The sequence below is a fragment of the Petromyzon marinus genome, chromosome 2 (assembly GCF_048934315.1).
Source record: "Petromyzon marinus isolate PM22_M1 ecotype Great Lakes invasive population chromosome 2, UKy_Petmar_22M1.pri1.0, whole genome shotgun sequence".
Classification (NCBI taxonomy): Eukaryota; Metazoa; Chordata; class Hyperoartia; order Petromyzontiformes; family Petromyzontidae; genus Petromyzon; species Petromyzon marinus.
In genome coordinates, this window is record NC_133668.1 from 5057816 (window position 1) to 5076459 (window position 18644).

Sequence of the window (18644 nt, forward strand, 5' to 3'; positions counted from 1 at the left end):
TATTGGCTACTTAAAGAAATTGGAACCACTAAATACATGCCATCTGAGGTGGTACCGATAATTGAAACATTTTTGATCTTGGGAGAGAGAGGTTTATTGAATGTAGTGTGTCTATGATTAAATGTAAAGAGCAATCGTGTAGTGAGTGAATGGTTAGCGCACTGCGCTACTAATACGGAATTCAATTCCCTCTGACAGCTAACATAGGTGCCAAATCGAGACTGTGTCTGCGTGAGATTGTGTGCGAGTGTGGTTGCGTTTCCTCGTCTGTGTCTGTATGGGCCAGTGTGTGTAGGGGTGTGTGGACCGGTGACGCAGTGGTTAGCGTGCAACACTACGAATCCAGCAAACCTCAGTTCGATGTATGTTCATGGCTAACTCCCAGTAACGATTATCCAAACCGGTCCTGGGCCTCCCCTTAGGCCGACTCAGCCTGAAATGCCTACGCAATGCGGCGTGAAAACATCAGCAATGGGGGAAAACAAAGGCGGCCGGGCGTGGTATTGGTCACACCACCACCACCCTTCTCGTGTACCATGCGGGCCTTCATATGTGCTGACTCGCTAAAAGCACTTGTCCCAACGGTCTGTTAAAGGCTATATACGGGGACGGGGGTCTTTGTCTTTGCTCTCCGCGTGCAGGTGTGGTGACGCACACGTGCACGCGCGACGGATGGGACGATCCGCAGCCATCCTACATCCACGTGTGCGGCTACATCTTCCTGAACGAGGAAGGGCCCGATCGGGTGAGCACCGCGACTCTCTCTCCCCCAGGTCCCTCCGTGGCAGAGCGCGAGAGAGAAAGAGAGGGAGCGCGTCACCCTCGCGCGAACATCGTCGCTCCACACAGCCTCGCTGGCAACTCCTCGCGATGAATCGAAACCACGGACCCTGAATCGCCGCCGCCGCAACGAGGACGTCGAATGTAGCTACGCAGTGCTGAGCCTGGTGGATATACAGTAATCGGAGGAGTGACTGCGTGTGGATAACAGGTGTTGTCGGCAGGGCCGTCCATTGGGCAGCTGTCATTGAGGCCGTTCAGTGGACCCTGGGTGGGCAAGGGTGCAGTTGTTGACTCTGTCATCCGTTGGTTGCTCCACTCCACAGCCGCAAGTGGAAGTCTGTCGTTTATACTCCACAGTGGTTTAACATCCGTCCATACGCATCATTCTCTGCCTTCGTTATCTTTATTTAGCTCGGAGCAATCATTGTTGATGATGTTGACGATGTTGATGCTAATTTCAGATGCGCCAGTTGTTTGAGGTTTGTTGCGCCTAGTTTCAACGAGCCACGCAACTCGGTAGCGACGGTCCCATATTCCTTTAATTTTCGTCGACTCGAATCGTCCGCAACTATTTGGGCCGCGGTCCAAATGAACGATCTGACCTGGCTTGATTCCCCCCCTGCACGTTGGGACTTGCGCCAAGTGAACATTTGTCAACAAAATGTGACCGTCACAGGGGGTGCAGGTGGCATGGGCGTTGCATTGTAAGTCTGGGTGTAACGTTAAACGTTGAATGTTGTCAGCTACGTGGCCTGGATGTATTTCCGAGCAACGCGCCCGTTGCCCGTCTCAAAGAGTCAAACGAACCACCTGCACGATCGTGGCAACGTCACGGTGAATGTGTTACCAACACGATTAGCGTATTTTGACCTTTTATTTTATGGGAGACATCGAAGCAAATCAGACCAACCCGAGTCATCTCGGGTGTATTGTTCCATGAAAACTACGTAGTGATGCGCCCACCAAGACAAAGGTAAGCATTGTGAGCGAGCACCTCATGGAGGCCGGCACTGTGCACGAAGGGGTGCGTGTTCAGCACCACGCCCGACCGCCTTTGTCTCCCCAGTGGCGACGATTACAATAGAGACTAATTGAGACTGATTCGATCTAAAGGAGGCCCAGAGCCGGTTCAGATAATCGTTACGGGTCGCCGGGTTCGTACCGCAGCGCGCGAACCGCTTGCACCACCGCTCCCCCCACACACACCGAGACACCCAAGCAGACGTGCCGTGCGGGGAGGTGATGTGCGGTGAGGTGTGCTGCAGTGCGGTGTGGTGAGGTGAGGTGTGTTTGTTTGTGTTCATGTGTTCGCAGCAAATTGACTACATGACGCTGAAGACAGCGTACACTGTGGGATACAGCTCATCCCTCACGTCTCTGGCCCTCGCCATGCTCATCCTTTGTCTCTTTCGGTGAGTGTCCATTAAGGTTGGGCAGCCCGCATCAGTATCATCATCAGCGTCACCAGCATTATCATCGGCATCACCATCATCATCAGCATCACCAGCATCATCAGTAGCATCACCATCATCAGCAGCATCACCAGCATTATCATCAGCATCATCAGCATCACCAGCATCATCATCAGCATCATCAGCATCACCATCATCATCAGTAGCATCACCAGCATCATCATCAGCATCACCGTCAGTAGCATCACCAGCATCATCATCAGCATCACCAGCATCATCATCAGCATCACCAGCATCATCATCAGCATCACCAGCATCATCATCAGCATCACCAGCATCATCATCAGCATCACCATCATCGTCAGTAGCATCACCAGCATCGTCAGTAGCATCACCAACATCATCATCATCAGCATTACCAACATCATCATCAGCATCACCATCAGCATCACCAGCATCATACATGAGCATCACCAGCATCATCAGCAGCTCGCTCCGGAAGCAATACACTGATAATAACTCACGCAAAAACTTTCGTAGCCAATTCGAGTTTCCCATCAACTCGAGTCTTGGGAGAAATGAAGCCAACTTCGGCAACAAGCTCGAGTCGACTCAAGTTGGCTGTCCCGTGGATACGAGGTCAATAATTATAAATGTATTGATAACGATTTGTTGATTAAATGGGGCCGGGGGGTGTAGGGGCGGTTAGGGTCAGGTATCTTTGCACACAGTGCTTGTGACAGGTCAGATGCATACTCTTTGGTTCTATTCGGTAAAGTCACGTAGGTGACTTTACCGAATAGAACCAAAGAGTATGGATCCTTGCAGTCACGAAAGCTTCAAATCTAGAAAAGGTCAGATGCACTCCGAGGCCACGTGATGTGTGGAATGCACGCTGACAGATCACGGGAGAGACCCAGGCGCCGTGGATTGACTGACTGAGATGACTGGCAGATGCATGGGCACAATGACAAAGATCCCCCGTATAGCTTGTTGGGGCAAGTGCTGTTAGCGAGCAGCACTTATGAAGGCCGGAACGGCACACGAGGGGGTGGGTGACCAGCACCACACCCGGCCGCTTTAGTCTCCCTAGTGGCGATGTTTACTACACACCGCACCAGGTACTCACCCACAGCTACGAACGAGAGAGTTAGACAGTGCGTGTGCCTACTTGTGTGTGCATGTGCGTGTTTGTGCGCGCGTTCAGCAAGCTGCGCTGCACGCGCAACTACATCCACATGCACCTGTTCGCCTCGTTCATGCTGCGTGCCATCTCCGTGTTCATCAAGGACAGGGTCCTCTTCACGGGCGAAGCCATCGACAACTGCGCCCCTGCACCGGTGAGCAGACACGCTCTCCTCTCCCCGCTCTTCCCTCCCCCGCTCTCCCCCACTCTACCCTCTCCCCGCTCTCCCGGCTCTCTGCGGCTGTCATGGCCCTCCGTGGTTTCTGGGCTTTGAAACCATCGACCCGAGTTCGATGCCCAACATCCGTGGAGAGTGATATATGAATTGTCTTGGGTCTGCCAGAAGTCTATAGAGCCTTCAATGCGTAGCACGTGGTGCGGTGCGTGAACATCGGAATTAGGGAGACAAAGGCGGCCGGGCGTCGTGCTGGCTACCCACCCCCCCCCCCTCGTGGGCCGTGCCCCAAAAGTCTGTTCAGGATAAACGGGACTTGGTGGGGGGGGGGTCTTTGTCTTGGAGACTGTGTCTAGCGGAGCGGCGGTGCTCGTGAACAGCGCTAGGACCGTGTAGGCCGCGCGGGAGGGGATCTGTGCCAGGCGCGGATGCGTGGAGAGCGATGTCGCCTTCTCTCAGGGGGGGGGGGGTGGGGGTGGTGGTGGCTATGATTGTGTTTTGTTGAAAGCTTCCACGTGGTCGTCACGCTTTCATTAAAACGCAGCCACTGCTGCAGCCATCTTGTTTCCCCGGTGCCGAGTTGAATTCTCCCCCCCAGGGCGCCCGCCTCTGCACGGGGCGCTCTTTAAAGCGCATTCGTGCCGCACAGACGCCGCTATTTATTCCGTGCCGCCACGGAGGAAGACGCGATCCATTAATCCCGTGTGCAGGCAATTGCGCGTCGTAAATTCACTTCCATGCACTTCGGCGTGCGTGTGTTTGTGTGTTTAATTTTCGTTTGGGTACGCGTCAGTCCTGCTTAATGTTCCGCGGGGTTTATTCGTTGAATCTCAATGTGATAATTAATCCAGGGGAAAGCGTAAGATTAAGACATATGTTCCAGGGCGGTCCTGCATCGGGATGTTTGGTCCGGTTTTTTTTTTATATTTTTAAAAAAAATGAGCTGTTTGCTTCGTGTGCGAGGGAACCGGAGAAAACCGAAACACACGAGGAAATAACACTCACAAGATCCGCACGGATGCGTTCACGATCCCCAAATCTGCTGTATTGCCATCTATTGGCCACCTCCTTCTAATCCCAGAGAAAATGCAATTGGCGATCCTCCACTTGATCACATTCGGTGCACTCTTTATCACGTGACACACACGCACACATCACACCCTACGTCACGTGGGACTTATTTGCCAATCATCGGGCGCGTGCGGCGCGTAACGACTTAATCCGTGTTCGGACACGATTGGTAAAGGTGGAAAATCTGGGAAATTCCATGACGACGGTCTGCTCGGGGGTTCGAGCGGGTTGTGCTCCGCTGTTCTTTTGAGCGAATGACGTTCCTGAAAGAATTCCCGGCACGAGGAGCGAAAACGTCGGGCATCGCGCCGAATAACACGCGGTGGCACAACGTGGAATGTGTGTGAACAACTGGAATGCGAGGAACCGTGGCGCTAGGGCACGGGCGTCAGGTCGGCCCACGCCTCGTCTCAGCCTCACAGCTGTCGGTTAAAAACAAACAAACAAACAAAAACAAAATATTTCATTTTTCCAGGTAAGGCCCACTGAGCTGTACAGCTCTTTTTCAGAAGCGACCTGGCCACAGATTACACACAGCCTAACGAAGTGGGCTGATCGTGAAAAATCCACGCGACCACGGGGAGAGAGACATGCAAACTCCAAATGTAGTCGCGTCATGGTTGGCATGGAATCCCACGACCTCCTGAATACCAGACGAGGTAGTTAACGTCTCGCTACCGCGGCAGCGAGACGTGGCTCGGACATCACCTGGGAAGCCGTCCAGCCGAGAGAGCATGTTGGGAAATGGTCCAAGGGGTAATGAAGTTCGTTGTGAACGGAGGTTATGCTGTGTCAATATTGTATTGACATTCATAGTAAATGGTGCTGGCTGGCCCACGCGTGTGGCAATAGACTGCGTACACGCACGTGCATCCGTGTGTGTGTGTACGTGTGATTAAGGTGCTCGCTAACAGCATTTGCCGAACAATGTGTTATGTATGTCGGTGTTGCCCTGATTGTATGTGTGTATGACTGCCTTGGCGCGGTGTATAAACACCAGCATTGGGGAGACAAAGGCGATCGGGCGAACAGCACTTACCCCAACAGTCTGTTAAGGCGATACGGAGGATATTTGTCTTTGGATTTTTGGCGCCCCGAGTCCAAATCCCGCTTGGACTGGCCTACCTACAATCCATCCAGGGGCTAATCAGACTGGATTGTGCGAGGAGCTCACAGACGCTTGGTATATCTGGACAAATTTCCTCCAGTGAGCTTCTTCGACAGGCGAGATTGCGTTGGCTGCGTCATGAAACATGCCCAGGAATCGCATGCCCAGGACTGCTTCCATTTTGCTAAGCACTGTATGATCTGGAACATAGCTGGACCGATTGATTGCAGGAGGACTTGGAAATGAGTGCAGTTGCCTATGACTAGCACCAGCAATGCCAAGATCAGGCCACCCAAATTCGATTCCCGCTCAGCCAAAAGCAGCGACGATTACCTGAACCGGTCCTGGACCTCCCCTAGTTCGACTAAACCTCGAATGAGTACCACGTTGAGGTGTGTAAACATCGCCACTGGGGAGACAAAGACGGCCGGGCGTGGTGCTGCCAACACACCCCCTTGGTGCTCGCTAACATCACTTTCCCCAAGTCTGTAAAGGCTATACGGGTGAATCTTTATCTTTGTATGTTGGTGTGGCCCTGATCGGACGTGGCTATGACTGCCTTGTCGCGTTAGGTAAACACCAGCATTGGGGAGACAAAGGCGGCCGGGCGCAGTGTTTGTCTACCGACCCCGATCGGATGCCGTGCTGTGCCGGCCTTCATAGATGCTCGCTCACAGCACTTACCCCAACAGTCTGTAAAGGCTATACGGGGGTTATTTGTCTTTATTTCTACGTGTATGTATGTATGTATACCGATTCCTGGCGTGTAGCTTAAATTGGTTAACTCGAGACAATAGATGACGTACCGGGCTGTTTGTACTTTGTTAGAACCAGCGCTGGAGAGAGAATGGGAGCAGCTGGTAAATATGGAGGTGGCGTGACTCGATATTTCACTCACAAAAGAGGGTGGAAGAGTACATGGGGGGAGGGGAACACGGCCTTTGGTCCTTTAAATTAATTACGTGTTTAATTGATACATTTCAGCACCGCACACACGCACACGCAGCATGAACGAGAACGCGTCCTGCTGCTCATGGTATTCATGGGCCCACTTGTGTTGAGTGAGGTCCGTGCGTGTGTGTCTGGCGACGTGAGTTCGATTCCTGCTCACGGCGATTATATTTGAAACGGTCTTGGGACTCCCCATAGATCGACTCACCCGTAAATTAGTACCTTGGGCGTGTGTGTGTGTGGGGTGCGTAAATATCAGCGATGGGCAAACAAAGGATGGTCGGGCGAGCGTTAGCCAATCCACCGGTGCTCGTGTATCATGCCAGCCTTCATAGGTGTCCGTCAACAGCACTTGCCTCAACTATCTGTTAAAGGCTATACATGAGGATCATTGTCTTGGTTGTGTATCTGAGCGTAGCCATCACGAATGAGGACCTGGTGTGGTGTGTGACCATAAACACTGCGCAGATAAAGGCGGCTGAGGGTAGGTTCTGGCACTGTCAACGCTACCAACGTCACGTGGCACGAGTTGTACCGATAATCAGGCTCGTGGAGCGTTGTTACAACTTAATTTTGTTTCGTTTATTCCATTCATTACACGAACGATTACCGTTTTGCCACGTGTCAGGCTGATTTACACGGGAGATCCGTGGTGCCGTGGTGCACAGCAGCAATAACATCAACAACAATAGATATTCTTGGTTCTTTCGGTAAAGTCACGTTGAAGGGAAACAATAAAATAATAAAATATATATAAAACAATAAAATTCTCACGACGTTTCGACTGCAACACAAGCAGTCATCATCAGGTGCTTGTGTTGCTTGTGTTGCAGTCGAATTATATTGTTTTATATATATTATTTTATTGTTTCCCTTCAATGTGACTTTACCGAACGAACCAAGAATATGAATCACTGCAGTCACGAAAGCTTTAAATCAAAACAAACGAGGTGTATAATGGTCATAAGCGAAACACGCGCGAACCGAAAACATGAAATGAGAGCAAGAGGCGACAGAAAATAAAAAGTTAGGTAAATGTGAAAGTAAGCGCTGTGTATTGGTCTTAAAGGGATGCTAAGAGTTATGCTTGTACAGACGAGAGTGAGGCGCGGCTGTCACCAGCTGTTAACTACCTCGCCTGGTATACAGGAGGTCGTGGGTTCGATCCGGACCCTGACGCCTGCTGTATAGTTTGCATGTCTCTCTCCCCGTGTTCGTGTTGATTTTTCGCCGGGTCCTCTGGTTTTTCCCTCCACATGCTATAAATGTCCACGTGGCGATGAAGCCACTTCGCGGAGTTATCATTTGTGGCCAGGTCGCTTCAGAAAAAGAGCTAATTATCTCAATGGGCCCTTACCTGGTATAATTAAAAAAAAAAGTATTGACGTGGAGAACCTCCGAGCTTGGATGGACGCTCGGAGTGGCGATGGCAAGACCATGGACCCCGCGGTCCGTGTCTCTCTGTCTGCTCGCTGCAGGCCACGTGCAAGGTCGTCATGGTGTTCTTCCAGTACTGCATCATGGCCAACTTCAGCTGGCTGCTGGTGGAGGGCCTCTACCTTCACACGCTCCTCCTCGTCTCCTTCTTCTCCGAGAGGAAGTACTTCTACTCTTACATCATCATCGGCTGGGGTGAGCGAGCCAGTGTGACTACTGTAAACTAAAAATATAAATTATTTTTTTATTGTCACCTCATGTAAAGATATGTTTTTTTAATCTGTAAATATCGAGGGAAGAAGAATATTTCACAATACCTGATAAAGGGGGAACTAAATTGGCATGCAATGTCTTGAGTGGTGCATTTTTCCGCAACTTACTTTATCCAGGACTGTTAATGCCCGGGGAAGACTTTCAGACTCCCCAGGGACAAGTGGTAACCTTAAGCCTGACCCAAACTCGTCAGATGTTGACAGATGCCTAGCGTTGAGTCTGGGCATTGCTACTCCAAAAGTGAGGACGATCCATGGGAAAGCTAGGGCACGTGTAAACCCCATTAAAACGATACACTACACTTTTTTTATTTGACCAGTTAAGGCCCACTGAGCAAGCTTTAAAGCCCTTTTTTCCAAAGCAATCTGGACACAAATGATAGCTAAATGCTCTAGACATGCGTAGACTGTTCGTCAAGAGCATGGACATTACACTTTGATATTTGTTTTGTTTTGCTCGCTATTCGTAATGGGCGTTTGGTTTTCATTATCATCATCATCATCGGCCGTGACCAAATTCACAGCTGGATGAAGGGCTCACCAAGCCGTCGCCTCCTCGCACGGCCCCTTGTGATCTCACGCTCCGCCCAGGACGTGCACGTGAGCCGATGTCTTCGCTCCATCTCTGTGGTCGACATTCCCCCCCCAGGCACCATTCCCATCCGCCAAATGTGTTTAGTACTCTTACATCATCATCGCCCCATCCCTCTCCAGCCAAATCTAACACAACCACCCAATCCCCCAACCCGTCCCCATGCCTCCCTTCCTCCGTGCCATCCTGTCGCCTCACGCCTCACCAAGCCAGTATGGTCGTGAGGATATTTTCAGAGTCTTTTGAATCGTTGCAACTTTTTTTTTAAATCGTAGCTTTTCCCCCTCGCTCGTATTACAATTATGCTGTCAGGAGATAAACGCATTCCATTTGGACATTCTCACAGCCATCAGCGTACTATCGCACGAGTTTAAACATCTAAATGAATAACGCCTCCCTTCCAAATGTGTCTACCCACCTTCTGGGTTCTTTCGGTAAAGTCACGTAGAATGGGAATAAAATAATAATAATGACAGAATAAAATTCTCACGACGTTTCGGCCACAACACAAGTAGCCTTCCTCAGGTGAAGAAACAGGACTGTCCGGAAGACAGCGCACTCAAGCGTCGCAGCAGCATTGGTTCAATGCAAGCAAAACTGTAGAGAGTTAGCAGCAGCATTGGTTCAAGACAAGCAAACTCTAGAGAGTTAGCAGCAGCATTGGTTCAATGCAAGCAAAACTCTAGAGAGTTAGCAGCAGAATTGGTTAAATGCAAGCAAGTCTATGGGGAGTCGCAGCAGCATTGGTTCAAGACAAGCAAACTCTAGAGAGTTAGCAGCAGTATTGGTTCAATGCAAGCAAACTCTAGAGAGTTAGCAGCAGCATTGGTTCAATGCAAGCAAAACCATGGGGAGTTAGCAGCAGCATTGGTTCAATGCAAGCAAAACTCTAGAGAGTTAGCAGCAGCATTTGTTCAATACAAGCAAAACTATGGGGAGTTAGCAGCAGCATTGGTTCAATCCAAGCAAAACCATGGGGAGTTAGCAGCAGCATTGGTTCAATGCAAGCAAAACTCTGGAGAGTTAGAAAACTAGAGTTTGCTTGCATAGAACCGATGCTACTTTTACGATGCATTGTCAGAAGGCTATGTGCAGCCATTGGGTGGTGTATATACATACATATTTTTTTAACGTTAGATTTTTTTACATGGAGAGACAAATATGGAAAGGGGACATTATGCTACGAACTGTAATGGGCTCATCAACCACACGAGGTGTGGGCTCTCTTTTTGCAGCTTCTCATCTGCTCTTGACAACGCGTGTGCCATTAGCCTCCCTCCCCGAGCGCCGTGAGGGGTCTCTCCCACGGGGAGTGGCGGGGTAAACAAGCGAAGCGGGTTATTATAAATAAATAGCCATCCCAATATGGGTGTTGCTGCCCTGCTGTTGTTGCCATGTGCGTGGGCGGCAGGGACGCCGGCCGTCTTCGTGGTGGTGTGGACCGTCTGCCGCGTGGTCTACGAGGACACTGGGTAGGCAGCCGCACACGTCCCCACCTGCAAAGACAAAGGATGCTCCCCCCCCCCCCTCCTCGTATAGCCTTGAACAGACTGTTGCTATGCAAGATATGATTGTGGACCCCCCCCCTCTCATTTCTCCCCCCGACTCACTTTTACTGAAGTAGCTACTCCAGATGGTTTTTTAACCCGTGTACAGAAATGTGTCAGGCTATAACTACCTTTGTTATTTTAGTTGCACCCTGTATTGGCTTTAGAGGAAGGCAGTCTCACAGTGACAGCATCAATAACAACATGTAAATGTACGATGCTGACAATTAAGTTAGCGTGGGGCTTGGTTTCATGCCGGCCCCATCGGTCTAGGAGTGGGATCGTGGGAACTTGCTGCTGCTCTTCTCTTGCCACGATAGCCAAGATGTGTTCATCGGGCTTAGTCCATGATAGACCGCAGGTAATTTTTGTTATGAATATTACTTTGTTCACGTAACACTTTTTTGACTGTTGATTCTGGGCCCTCTTGTGGCCGACTGGGCCCCTATGCGTCGCATAACGCTGCAGAATAACCCCCCCCCTCCCCCCGCGCCCTCCCCCCATAGTTGTGCCCGTGTTGGGCGAGTGCTGTTGTAAATGAGTAGCGTCTGTGAGGACCGGCCAACACCACGGTCGGTCCACCGCCTTTGTATCCCCTGCGCTGGCTTTTACTCATACAGCACAAGCTACTCAGTAAAGGCTGCGCCGACCTAGGGGATGCGCATATGCGGTTCAGATATTCCCCACTGTTGTTGGTCGTTAACGGATCACGAACTCGGGTTCCCGGGTTCGTAGCACAGCGCGCTAACCGCTGCACTGCCGCTCCCCACACACACACGTGCATCCACACAAACCCACACACACAACACACATCAGTTGGATGGATGAATAATATTTCTAATCATCCCGCTCAAGACCAGGACAAATATTTAGACGTCCCTTAATTCTTTTTTTTCGAATAAGTGAGAAGGAGAATATTTATTCGCGCGAACAAGCGAAGCCACTTTACATGCTTCTTGTTGGAAATCCTGGACAGAGCGGTGGTGCAGCGGTTAGCACACTACTCTAGGAACTGATGGGACTGAGTTTAATACCTGCTCACGGCTAACATCATTGGCGAGTAATCCTGCTATCGCCCCCACTCGTGTTTACTGATCTGCAATGGCCAGCATGGTGAAGTATGGTCAAAAATCCTCCACGAACAACAGGTCAAAGGAAGGATTTATTATTAATGCACGGCTATGTCCCCAGACTCACGGAGTCTCAAGACTAATTTTCAGGAGGGTCCTGGATTTAGATGTTTGGCCAATGCCATTATCGAGCGTTTGGCTCCGTGTGAGAGCAAACCACAGCACCCAGAGAAAACCCCACCGGTACAACGGGGATAACACAACTCAACGTCTCCACGCAGATCGATTCAATAATGCATTCATGTACAGCCACTTCATGTAACGCGCCGTCGCAGCAGAACCCGACAACACCCGGTTTGTTCCCAGGCGGTCTCCAATCAAAGCGCTAATAATCAAGCTCGACCCGGCACGAGCTTCTGAGATGCGGTGAGACGTGGGGCGCATTCAGGGCTCTTTTGGTCGTAGGCCCGGCCTGGCGTGAGGCACGCGACTGACGGTGAAGACGCGGCAGCAGCAGCAGCAGTAGCAGCGGCGGCTTTGGGTTCACCATCGAACAAGGACGGTCACTGCATCGCGCGCTTTCGGACGCACTTCTGCGGTCCGGCTGGAACACTCTTCCTTCCGATATTAGGAAGCCACTGTAGCTGTGCACTTTTAAATCTAGATTGAAAACTCATTTCGTTTAGAACTGCTTTTTGCGCTTAGTTTGTTGTCCTTCCCGCACAACTCCGATTAGCACGGTTGTCTACGTACGGTGCAAAAGAAGTTCGGCATGATACTTACGTGCAAAGGATCTGCTGCAGGGGAGCATGCGTTTGGGGTCGATTCGGAAGGCTCTTGTATTCAGGCAGGGGACAACAAGAAGCACAAGTCAGAATGATAAAGGACTTAAAAGCAAGTATCCATCTGCGGTATGAAAGAAATAAATGCGTAAATTACAAGAGCCCTCGTTCGGTAGCCGACAACTGCCAATGCCGGCAAGAGGCTTTTTGTTCCTGAGCTCAGGTGCAGCTCGTTAATTTTGTCAGAGTGGCCGGAGCTCCTGTCGTGTCCCTCTCTGTCTCGTTTCTCTGGAGCACTCTTGTTCTCGTAGAGCCACTCTCCCATTCACCCAGTTCCGCACGCACGCGCGCGCAAAAACACAAAGATCCCCCCGTATAGATTTAACAGAATGTTGGGGCAAGTGCTGTTCGTTTGGCTCGCACGTCACACGAGGTCAGCACCACGCCCTAACGCCTTTGTTTCCCAAGTGGCGATGTTTACACACCACACCAGGTACTCATATAAGGCTGAGTCGACCTGGGGGGGTGGGTACGGAGGTTAGAACCGGTTCAGATATTCATCACTGGTGTTGGCCGTGAGCGGGAATCGAATTCGGGTCGCTGAATTCGCAGTTCGGCGCGCTAACCACTTCGGCGTACACATACACGCGCGCGTGCGGACACTCAGGAACAAGACCGAATCACCGTGTACGTTGTTGCATTATTTTGGCCTCAGTTTGAGAATAAATCACCGGGCGGGCAGATCAAAAACAATCAGCGCGTGTTCGGAAACAAAAGAGGTCCCGGGGAGATCTGGCAAGGCGGATGGTGTGCGGAGAGAGCGGCCACCTCGACTCCCGGCCGCCACGCATTGTGTTTCTGTCGACGTGGACACGTGGGGCAATGTTTGCCCGGAATCTGACGGAGGAAGACATCTGGTCCCGCTCCCAGCCATTTTTATCCAATATGCAGTGGCCAGCATGGTGAAGCATGGTCAAAAATCGAAGGTCCAAAGACCCCAACGGCCAGCAACAAACAACATTATTGAGGGCGTGATAAGTAATTATTGATACGTCTATTGAATGGAGCGAGGTAATAAAAAAAAACTTGGAATGAGAAACGACGGGAGGGAATTACAAACGCGTAGGGTTTGCGAGGACACTGACATAAAGCTCGTTGACCTGCAGCGATGCGTCGAGGAGGTTGAGAGATGAAAAAGCCCTAAACTTGCCTGAGAGAACCTGGCTTGCCTGACACCAACATCAGCGTAACCTTCTCAGCGTGGCGGTGATCACCGCAGCGGGCATTAGCGGCCGTTGGTTGGTGCTGGGGTGGGGGGGGCAGGGCGGCGGGGGAGGAGTGTAAGCAGCGCGTTATTGTGTCGGTGAGCGGCACGCCGTGCGGACAGCGATAAATGTCAGCACCGTCAGTGGCTTTCCGCCTCCCACGCGAATTTCACCCGAGCCGGGGTGCCGGCGCCCGCCCGCCCGCCCGCTCGCTCGCCCGCTCGCTCGCTGCTTGGCGCGCTCCCTGTCGCTGATGTCCAAGCGGTGGCGCCAATTAACGCGAGAGCACCAGGAATGACGCTCGCGGACGGGAGATTGGGATTGGGGGCGGGGGGGGGGGTAATGAAGGTGACCTCTGCGCGTCGCCGGTAAATATCGTCACGCGGTGTCGAGTGCTGACATTTATTTGGATAATAAGTTGGGGGTCGACGGTCGTGGCGGTAGGCCACGGACGGCTGTCGGAGAGCAGAAATGTGGCTCTTCGTGGTGGGCGCGAGTCGTCTTAACCCGAGGAACCTGCGGGTGGAGCGGTGGCACAGAGGTTCGCGTGCGGGGGTTTTAAATCAGGCGGGCTCAAGTTCGATTCCCGATTCATGGCGAACGTCGTTGGCGAGTGAAAGCAGAACCGGCTCCGACCCTCTTCCTGCTTTCTCCCTGCCAGGACTGGACCAGCGTGGTGGAAGTATGGTAACAAAAAAAGACAATTCCATGACCGACGCAGTGCAGGACTTTACCGAATAGAACCAAAGAGTATGAGTCCTTGATCTGTTTGGTGGGATTTGCTGGAATGCACTGCATTCGTTTATAAGGAGAGGCGACTTTCTGCGGGTAACGACGACTGAGGCTGTATGGACACAATGTGTTCGTTGGCGGGATGATTAAATGCGGACCGGGATCAAGGCTGTGAACTAGAGAGGCGAGAGTTTGGTTTTATATGATTTAGCGAAAGCTTTTACACGTGACTGTCATACAGTTAGAGTGCTAGATACGCAATGCAATTAAGTAAATACATGCATATGTTTGCATTTATATCAGGTGAGAGTGAGCAGCTTGGACTTTCTATGTAAAACTGCATTCGACGATGGGGCAACATCAAACCAATGTGCCTTTTCGATCAGTGCCCATTATTTGGTTCTGACACGTGGATCGCAAACCGGTGTGTTGGAGAGCGCATCGCGGATTTGCTCTCTGACAAGCCGGCGTGCTGAAGCAGTCATTGTTTGGCCACGGTCGTTCATCACACGAGAACTTGACTCGTCGGCTGTGTCGGGTGGCGGAGGTTTACGTTACACACACACACACACAACGCACGTATTACTCACGCGGCCAGCTGACCCACCCCCCCCCCCAAAAAAAAAAACGTCAGTGTGTGAACCGTATCATTTTGTCAGGAAAAGTCTACGTGCTGAATTTCATTTCTCGATCTTGGAGGGACACGCAGATGCACTTTGTCTGGTTTTTATTTTACTTCACGAAAGCGAGCGAAGAGTGCACGCGTTTGGGGTGGGGGATAATCGCGCGCGTTTGTTGGGGGCGCCGTTAATTAATGGCCCGCGACCACAAATCACTATTAAACTCGATTTAAAAAGTAACCTGCAGCGACACACCTATTACCATCATTAGGGGGGGAAACGGTGATCTCCGACCCCCAGGAACAGGTTTGCAGATTTGCTGAGCATTTCTGTGAAGTCCTGGGGGAGGGGAAATCCCTCGGCATGGAAAACATTGTGGGACAAAGTAAGGATGACCCTGCTGAGGCTGCGGTGTCTCAAATATTGGAAGAAGAAGAAGTCACCCCCTGTGAGTGGCTGGCTGAGGTGCAATCTGTTGAGGTAGTACTAAAGGCGAGCATGAGTCTGAGACCAGGAAAGGCACCGGGCAGAGATGATCTCCCAAGCGAAATTCTGAGGGAGGGTGGCGTTTGTGCACAAACTGCACTACATGATATAATAACAACAGTCTGGACCACTGGATGGGCTCCGCAGGATTGGAAGGATGCCCTAGTGGTCCCCCTCTTTAATAAGTCTGTGCGGTCCCCCTCTTTAAGAAGGGGGACCGCACAGACTGTAACCACGTAGTTCTTGAAGCCTTCGATGGCTGTATCGGAGGAATTTCCATCTGGTACAGATACAATGGGAGGCTGATCGATTACCGGGTGCGGTTAAGGGATGGCTCCCTATTGGTCAACCACGTTATGTATGCCGATGATCTGGTAATTGCCGCTCACTCAGAGGAGGAGTTGGAGGCGCTGCTGATGAACCTGGAGCGTGCCACGAAGAGGTGGGGCCTTACCATCAGCCCCACCAAAACTAAGCACCTGCCTGGGTATTTTGTACCATCGGACACTCCACCCCCACATCTCCCAATTGGTTGTGGGGCAGTTGTGGAGAGAGTGGAGAGTTTCCCATACCTGGGCAGTGTGCTCATGACCGGCTCTGGTTTGACAGCAGAGGTCTCACTCCGAATCAGTCGAGCGGAATTATCTTTTCATCGGTTGCGTGACACTGTGCGGAAGCTACCTGGTCTGTCACTCCGCACGAAGCTTCAGGTTTTCTCGACCATGGTCATTCCCTCCCTTCTCTATGCTTGCGAAACGTGGACCCCACTAATGGAACATCTTCGCTAGTTAGAAACATTCAGCCTGGCCTGCCTACGATCCATCCTGGGTATAACCAGGCTGGATTGTGTGAGGAGCTCACAATCCTTGAAAGATCTGGACAAAGTCCCATCGATGAGCTCCTCCGGCAGGCAAGACTGCATTGGCTGGATCATGTAGCCCGCATGTCCAGTCGCCGCATGCCGAAACAGCTTTTGCTCGGCCGGATAGAGGGGGCTAAACGGGCGTGGGACGGGCTAGAAAAGAAATGGAGTGATGTGGTACAGGAGGATGTGGAGCTGAGTGGACTTGCTGATGACTGGTACCAGCGGTGTCAAGGTCGGCCTCTGTGGAGGAGGCTCGTGAAGGACGCTGCTACTGGGCAGTTGGAGGCAGTCGCCCTCCAACAACAACGGAGGGCGGAGGAGCGACGCTCACAACAACGAGCGGAGCGCCGGGTGGCTAAAGCACAGCAAGTTGGCACAGTAGGGGGCACAGGTGGTGCATCAGCCAGTCATCTCAGTCAGTCGACCCGTGGCACCTGGGTCTGCCCCGTGACCTCCTGCCAGCGGGCGTTCGACACTTCACGTGGTCTCAACGTGCACATCGCCTGGCACAAGCGTCGTGGTGACGTCACCGTGGTGAATGGCGGTCGTTGTTAATTAAAGGTGCGGGAAAGTGATGGTGACGGACGCGGCTGCACGTGGGGCCCCCGTAGGCGAGGAGGTGCAGCAGATGACCCCACGAGCGCCATCGTTAACAAAATCACGGATCATTAACAAATCACGGCGCCGCTCGACCCCACGGCCTCCCTCCCCCCGGGTGGTATCGGCAGTGCTGAGCCACATAGCCGTGATGCCAGCCCCGGTCGCAGTTCAGGCGAGCCGTAAATGTACACATTTAACATTGCTCCAGTGGACCATCGCTGCATCGCGGCGCAATGAGAGATTTTAATATTCCTGAAAGAACCAATAAAAAGTCTACATTATAGACTGCCAGTACGCTCACTCAGGTTAAGAACCAGGCTACAGTCTACATTATAGACTGCCAGTACACTCATCAAACTTAATAACCAGGCTACAGTCTACATTACAGATTGCCAGTACACTCACTCCGATTAAGAACCAGGCTACAGTCTACATTACTGTTTTTTTTATTTTTTATTCACTTTATTTTTGTATCGTTATTTTTCTATCTACGTGACTTAACCGAAAGAACCAAGGAATATTTATTCCTGCAGTCACGAAAGTTTTAAGTCGAGAGATTTTAAATGAGAGATGCCGGTGATGCGAAGGCGAGGGCACCATTTCGGCCCCCCGGGTAAGCCCTGCTATATCACCGACACAAACTTGCGCCCTCCGTGTCAACCCACGGCTGAGTGAAGCCCCCCCCCCCGCCCCCCGTCGCCCCGTTGCGTGTGTCGGGTTGTACGTGGCGGGGTTGCTTTGGCCACACTTCCCCGCACCTGTCGCTTGCGGGTCGGCGACGTCAGCCGTGGCTGGGAATCGAACCCGGGTCGCCAAAATTATTGCCTCATTGCAGTACGCTAACCGTTGCGCCACCGCTCAACCCCATAGACAAGTACAGAATGGAACAGATACAGCGGAGTGATATTAAATTGAGATAGATCTATGATAATCAAATTAAGTGCCAATTTACATAATTTATCGAGAATATCAGCTAGAGGCGCAGCCCTGCCGCTGGTCAGTGACACGACTGCTGGCAGAAGAACCTTCACTCGAACGAGCTCTGGAGGGCACCCCTCCCGTGGGTGTCTTGGTCTCCTCTTCCACGCTGACCAGACTCACGAGCACCCGCTCTTTACCCCGCCGCACGCGACCTGCCCATCGACTCACTGGGGCGAGAACCCTCTTTTTGTACGGGCTGGGTGCACGCACCGGAGGTCGTGCATTTAACGAAACTTTGCCCCGTTGTCTCAGTCGCCGCGCCGGGAGCTCGAACCCAGCGACAACGAGTACGGAGTTGCGAACCATGACTCCGTAGCGGCAACCCTGCTGAGTAATAACAACAACAATGCAACATCGTCCTCTGTTTATCCAGGCAAAGGTCCTGACTCCTGGCACGTTGGGCCAGTGCCATTAATGTGGGGCCTGTGTTAACGATCGGTTCGTTCAAATCAATTGAAATATTTACGTGCGAGAAAATGAATTCTAAGAGCACTGACAATGAATTGAGCGATTACATTCGAAAAATGGCAACGCGAAAAAAAAACAGCAGCGGGTAGAATGCACGGGATCGGAATCGGAATCTTTATTTAGACTGGAGGAGGGATCCGATGTCCCAGTATGGAGCAGGTCAGCGAGTTATTACAGCAAACAATACCAACAAAACAACATGTCAGGTTTATCAAGCTTGGGCAAGGCAGAAAAAAACAAT

At 51.6% G+C, this 18644-nt stretch overlaps 1 protein-coding gene across 4 annotated transcripts in view; it reads left to right on the plus strand.

Annotated features, from left to right (window-relative positions):
* The window catches only part of LOC116949219 (vasoactive intestinal polypeptide receptor 1-like), a 47658-nt gene that overhangs the window by 17581 nt on the left and 11433 nt on the right, over positions 1-18644 (plus strand). For all 4 annotated transcript variants that reach the window (XM_076069214.1, XM_076069215.1, XM_032966356.2 and 1 more), the window contains 5 exons: positions 642-745; positions 2098-2195; positions 3403-3535; positions 8165-8318; positions 10399-10459. In XM_076069214.1, the coding sequence (XP_075925329.1) occupies positions 642-745; positions 2098-2195; positions 3403-3535; positions 8165-8318; positions 10399-10459 (550 nt within the window). The remainder of the gene's footprint in view (positions 1-641; positions 746-2097; positions 2196-3402; positions 3536-8164; positions 8319-10398; positions 10460-18644) is intronic.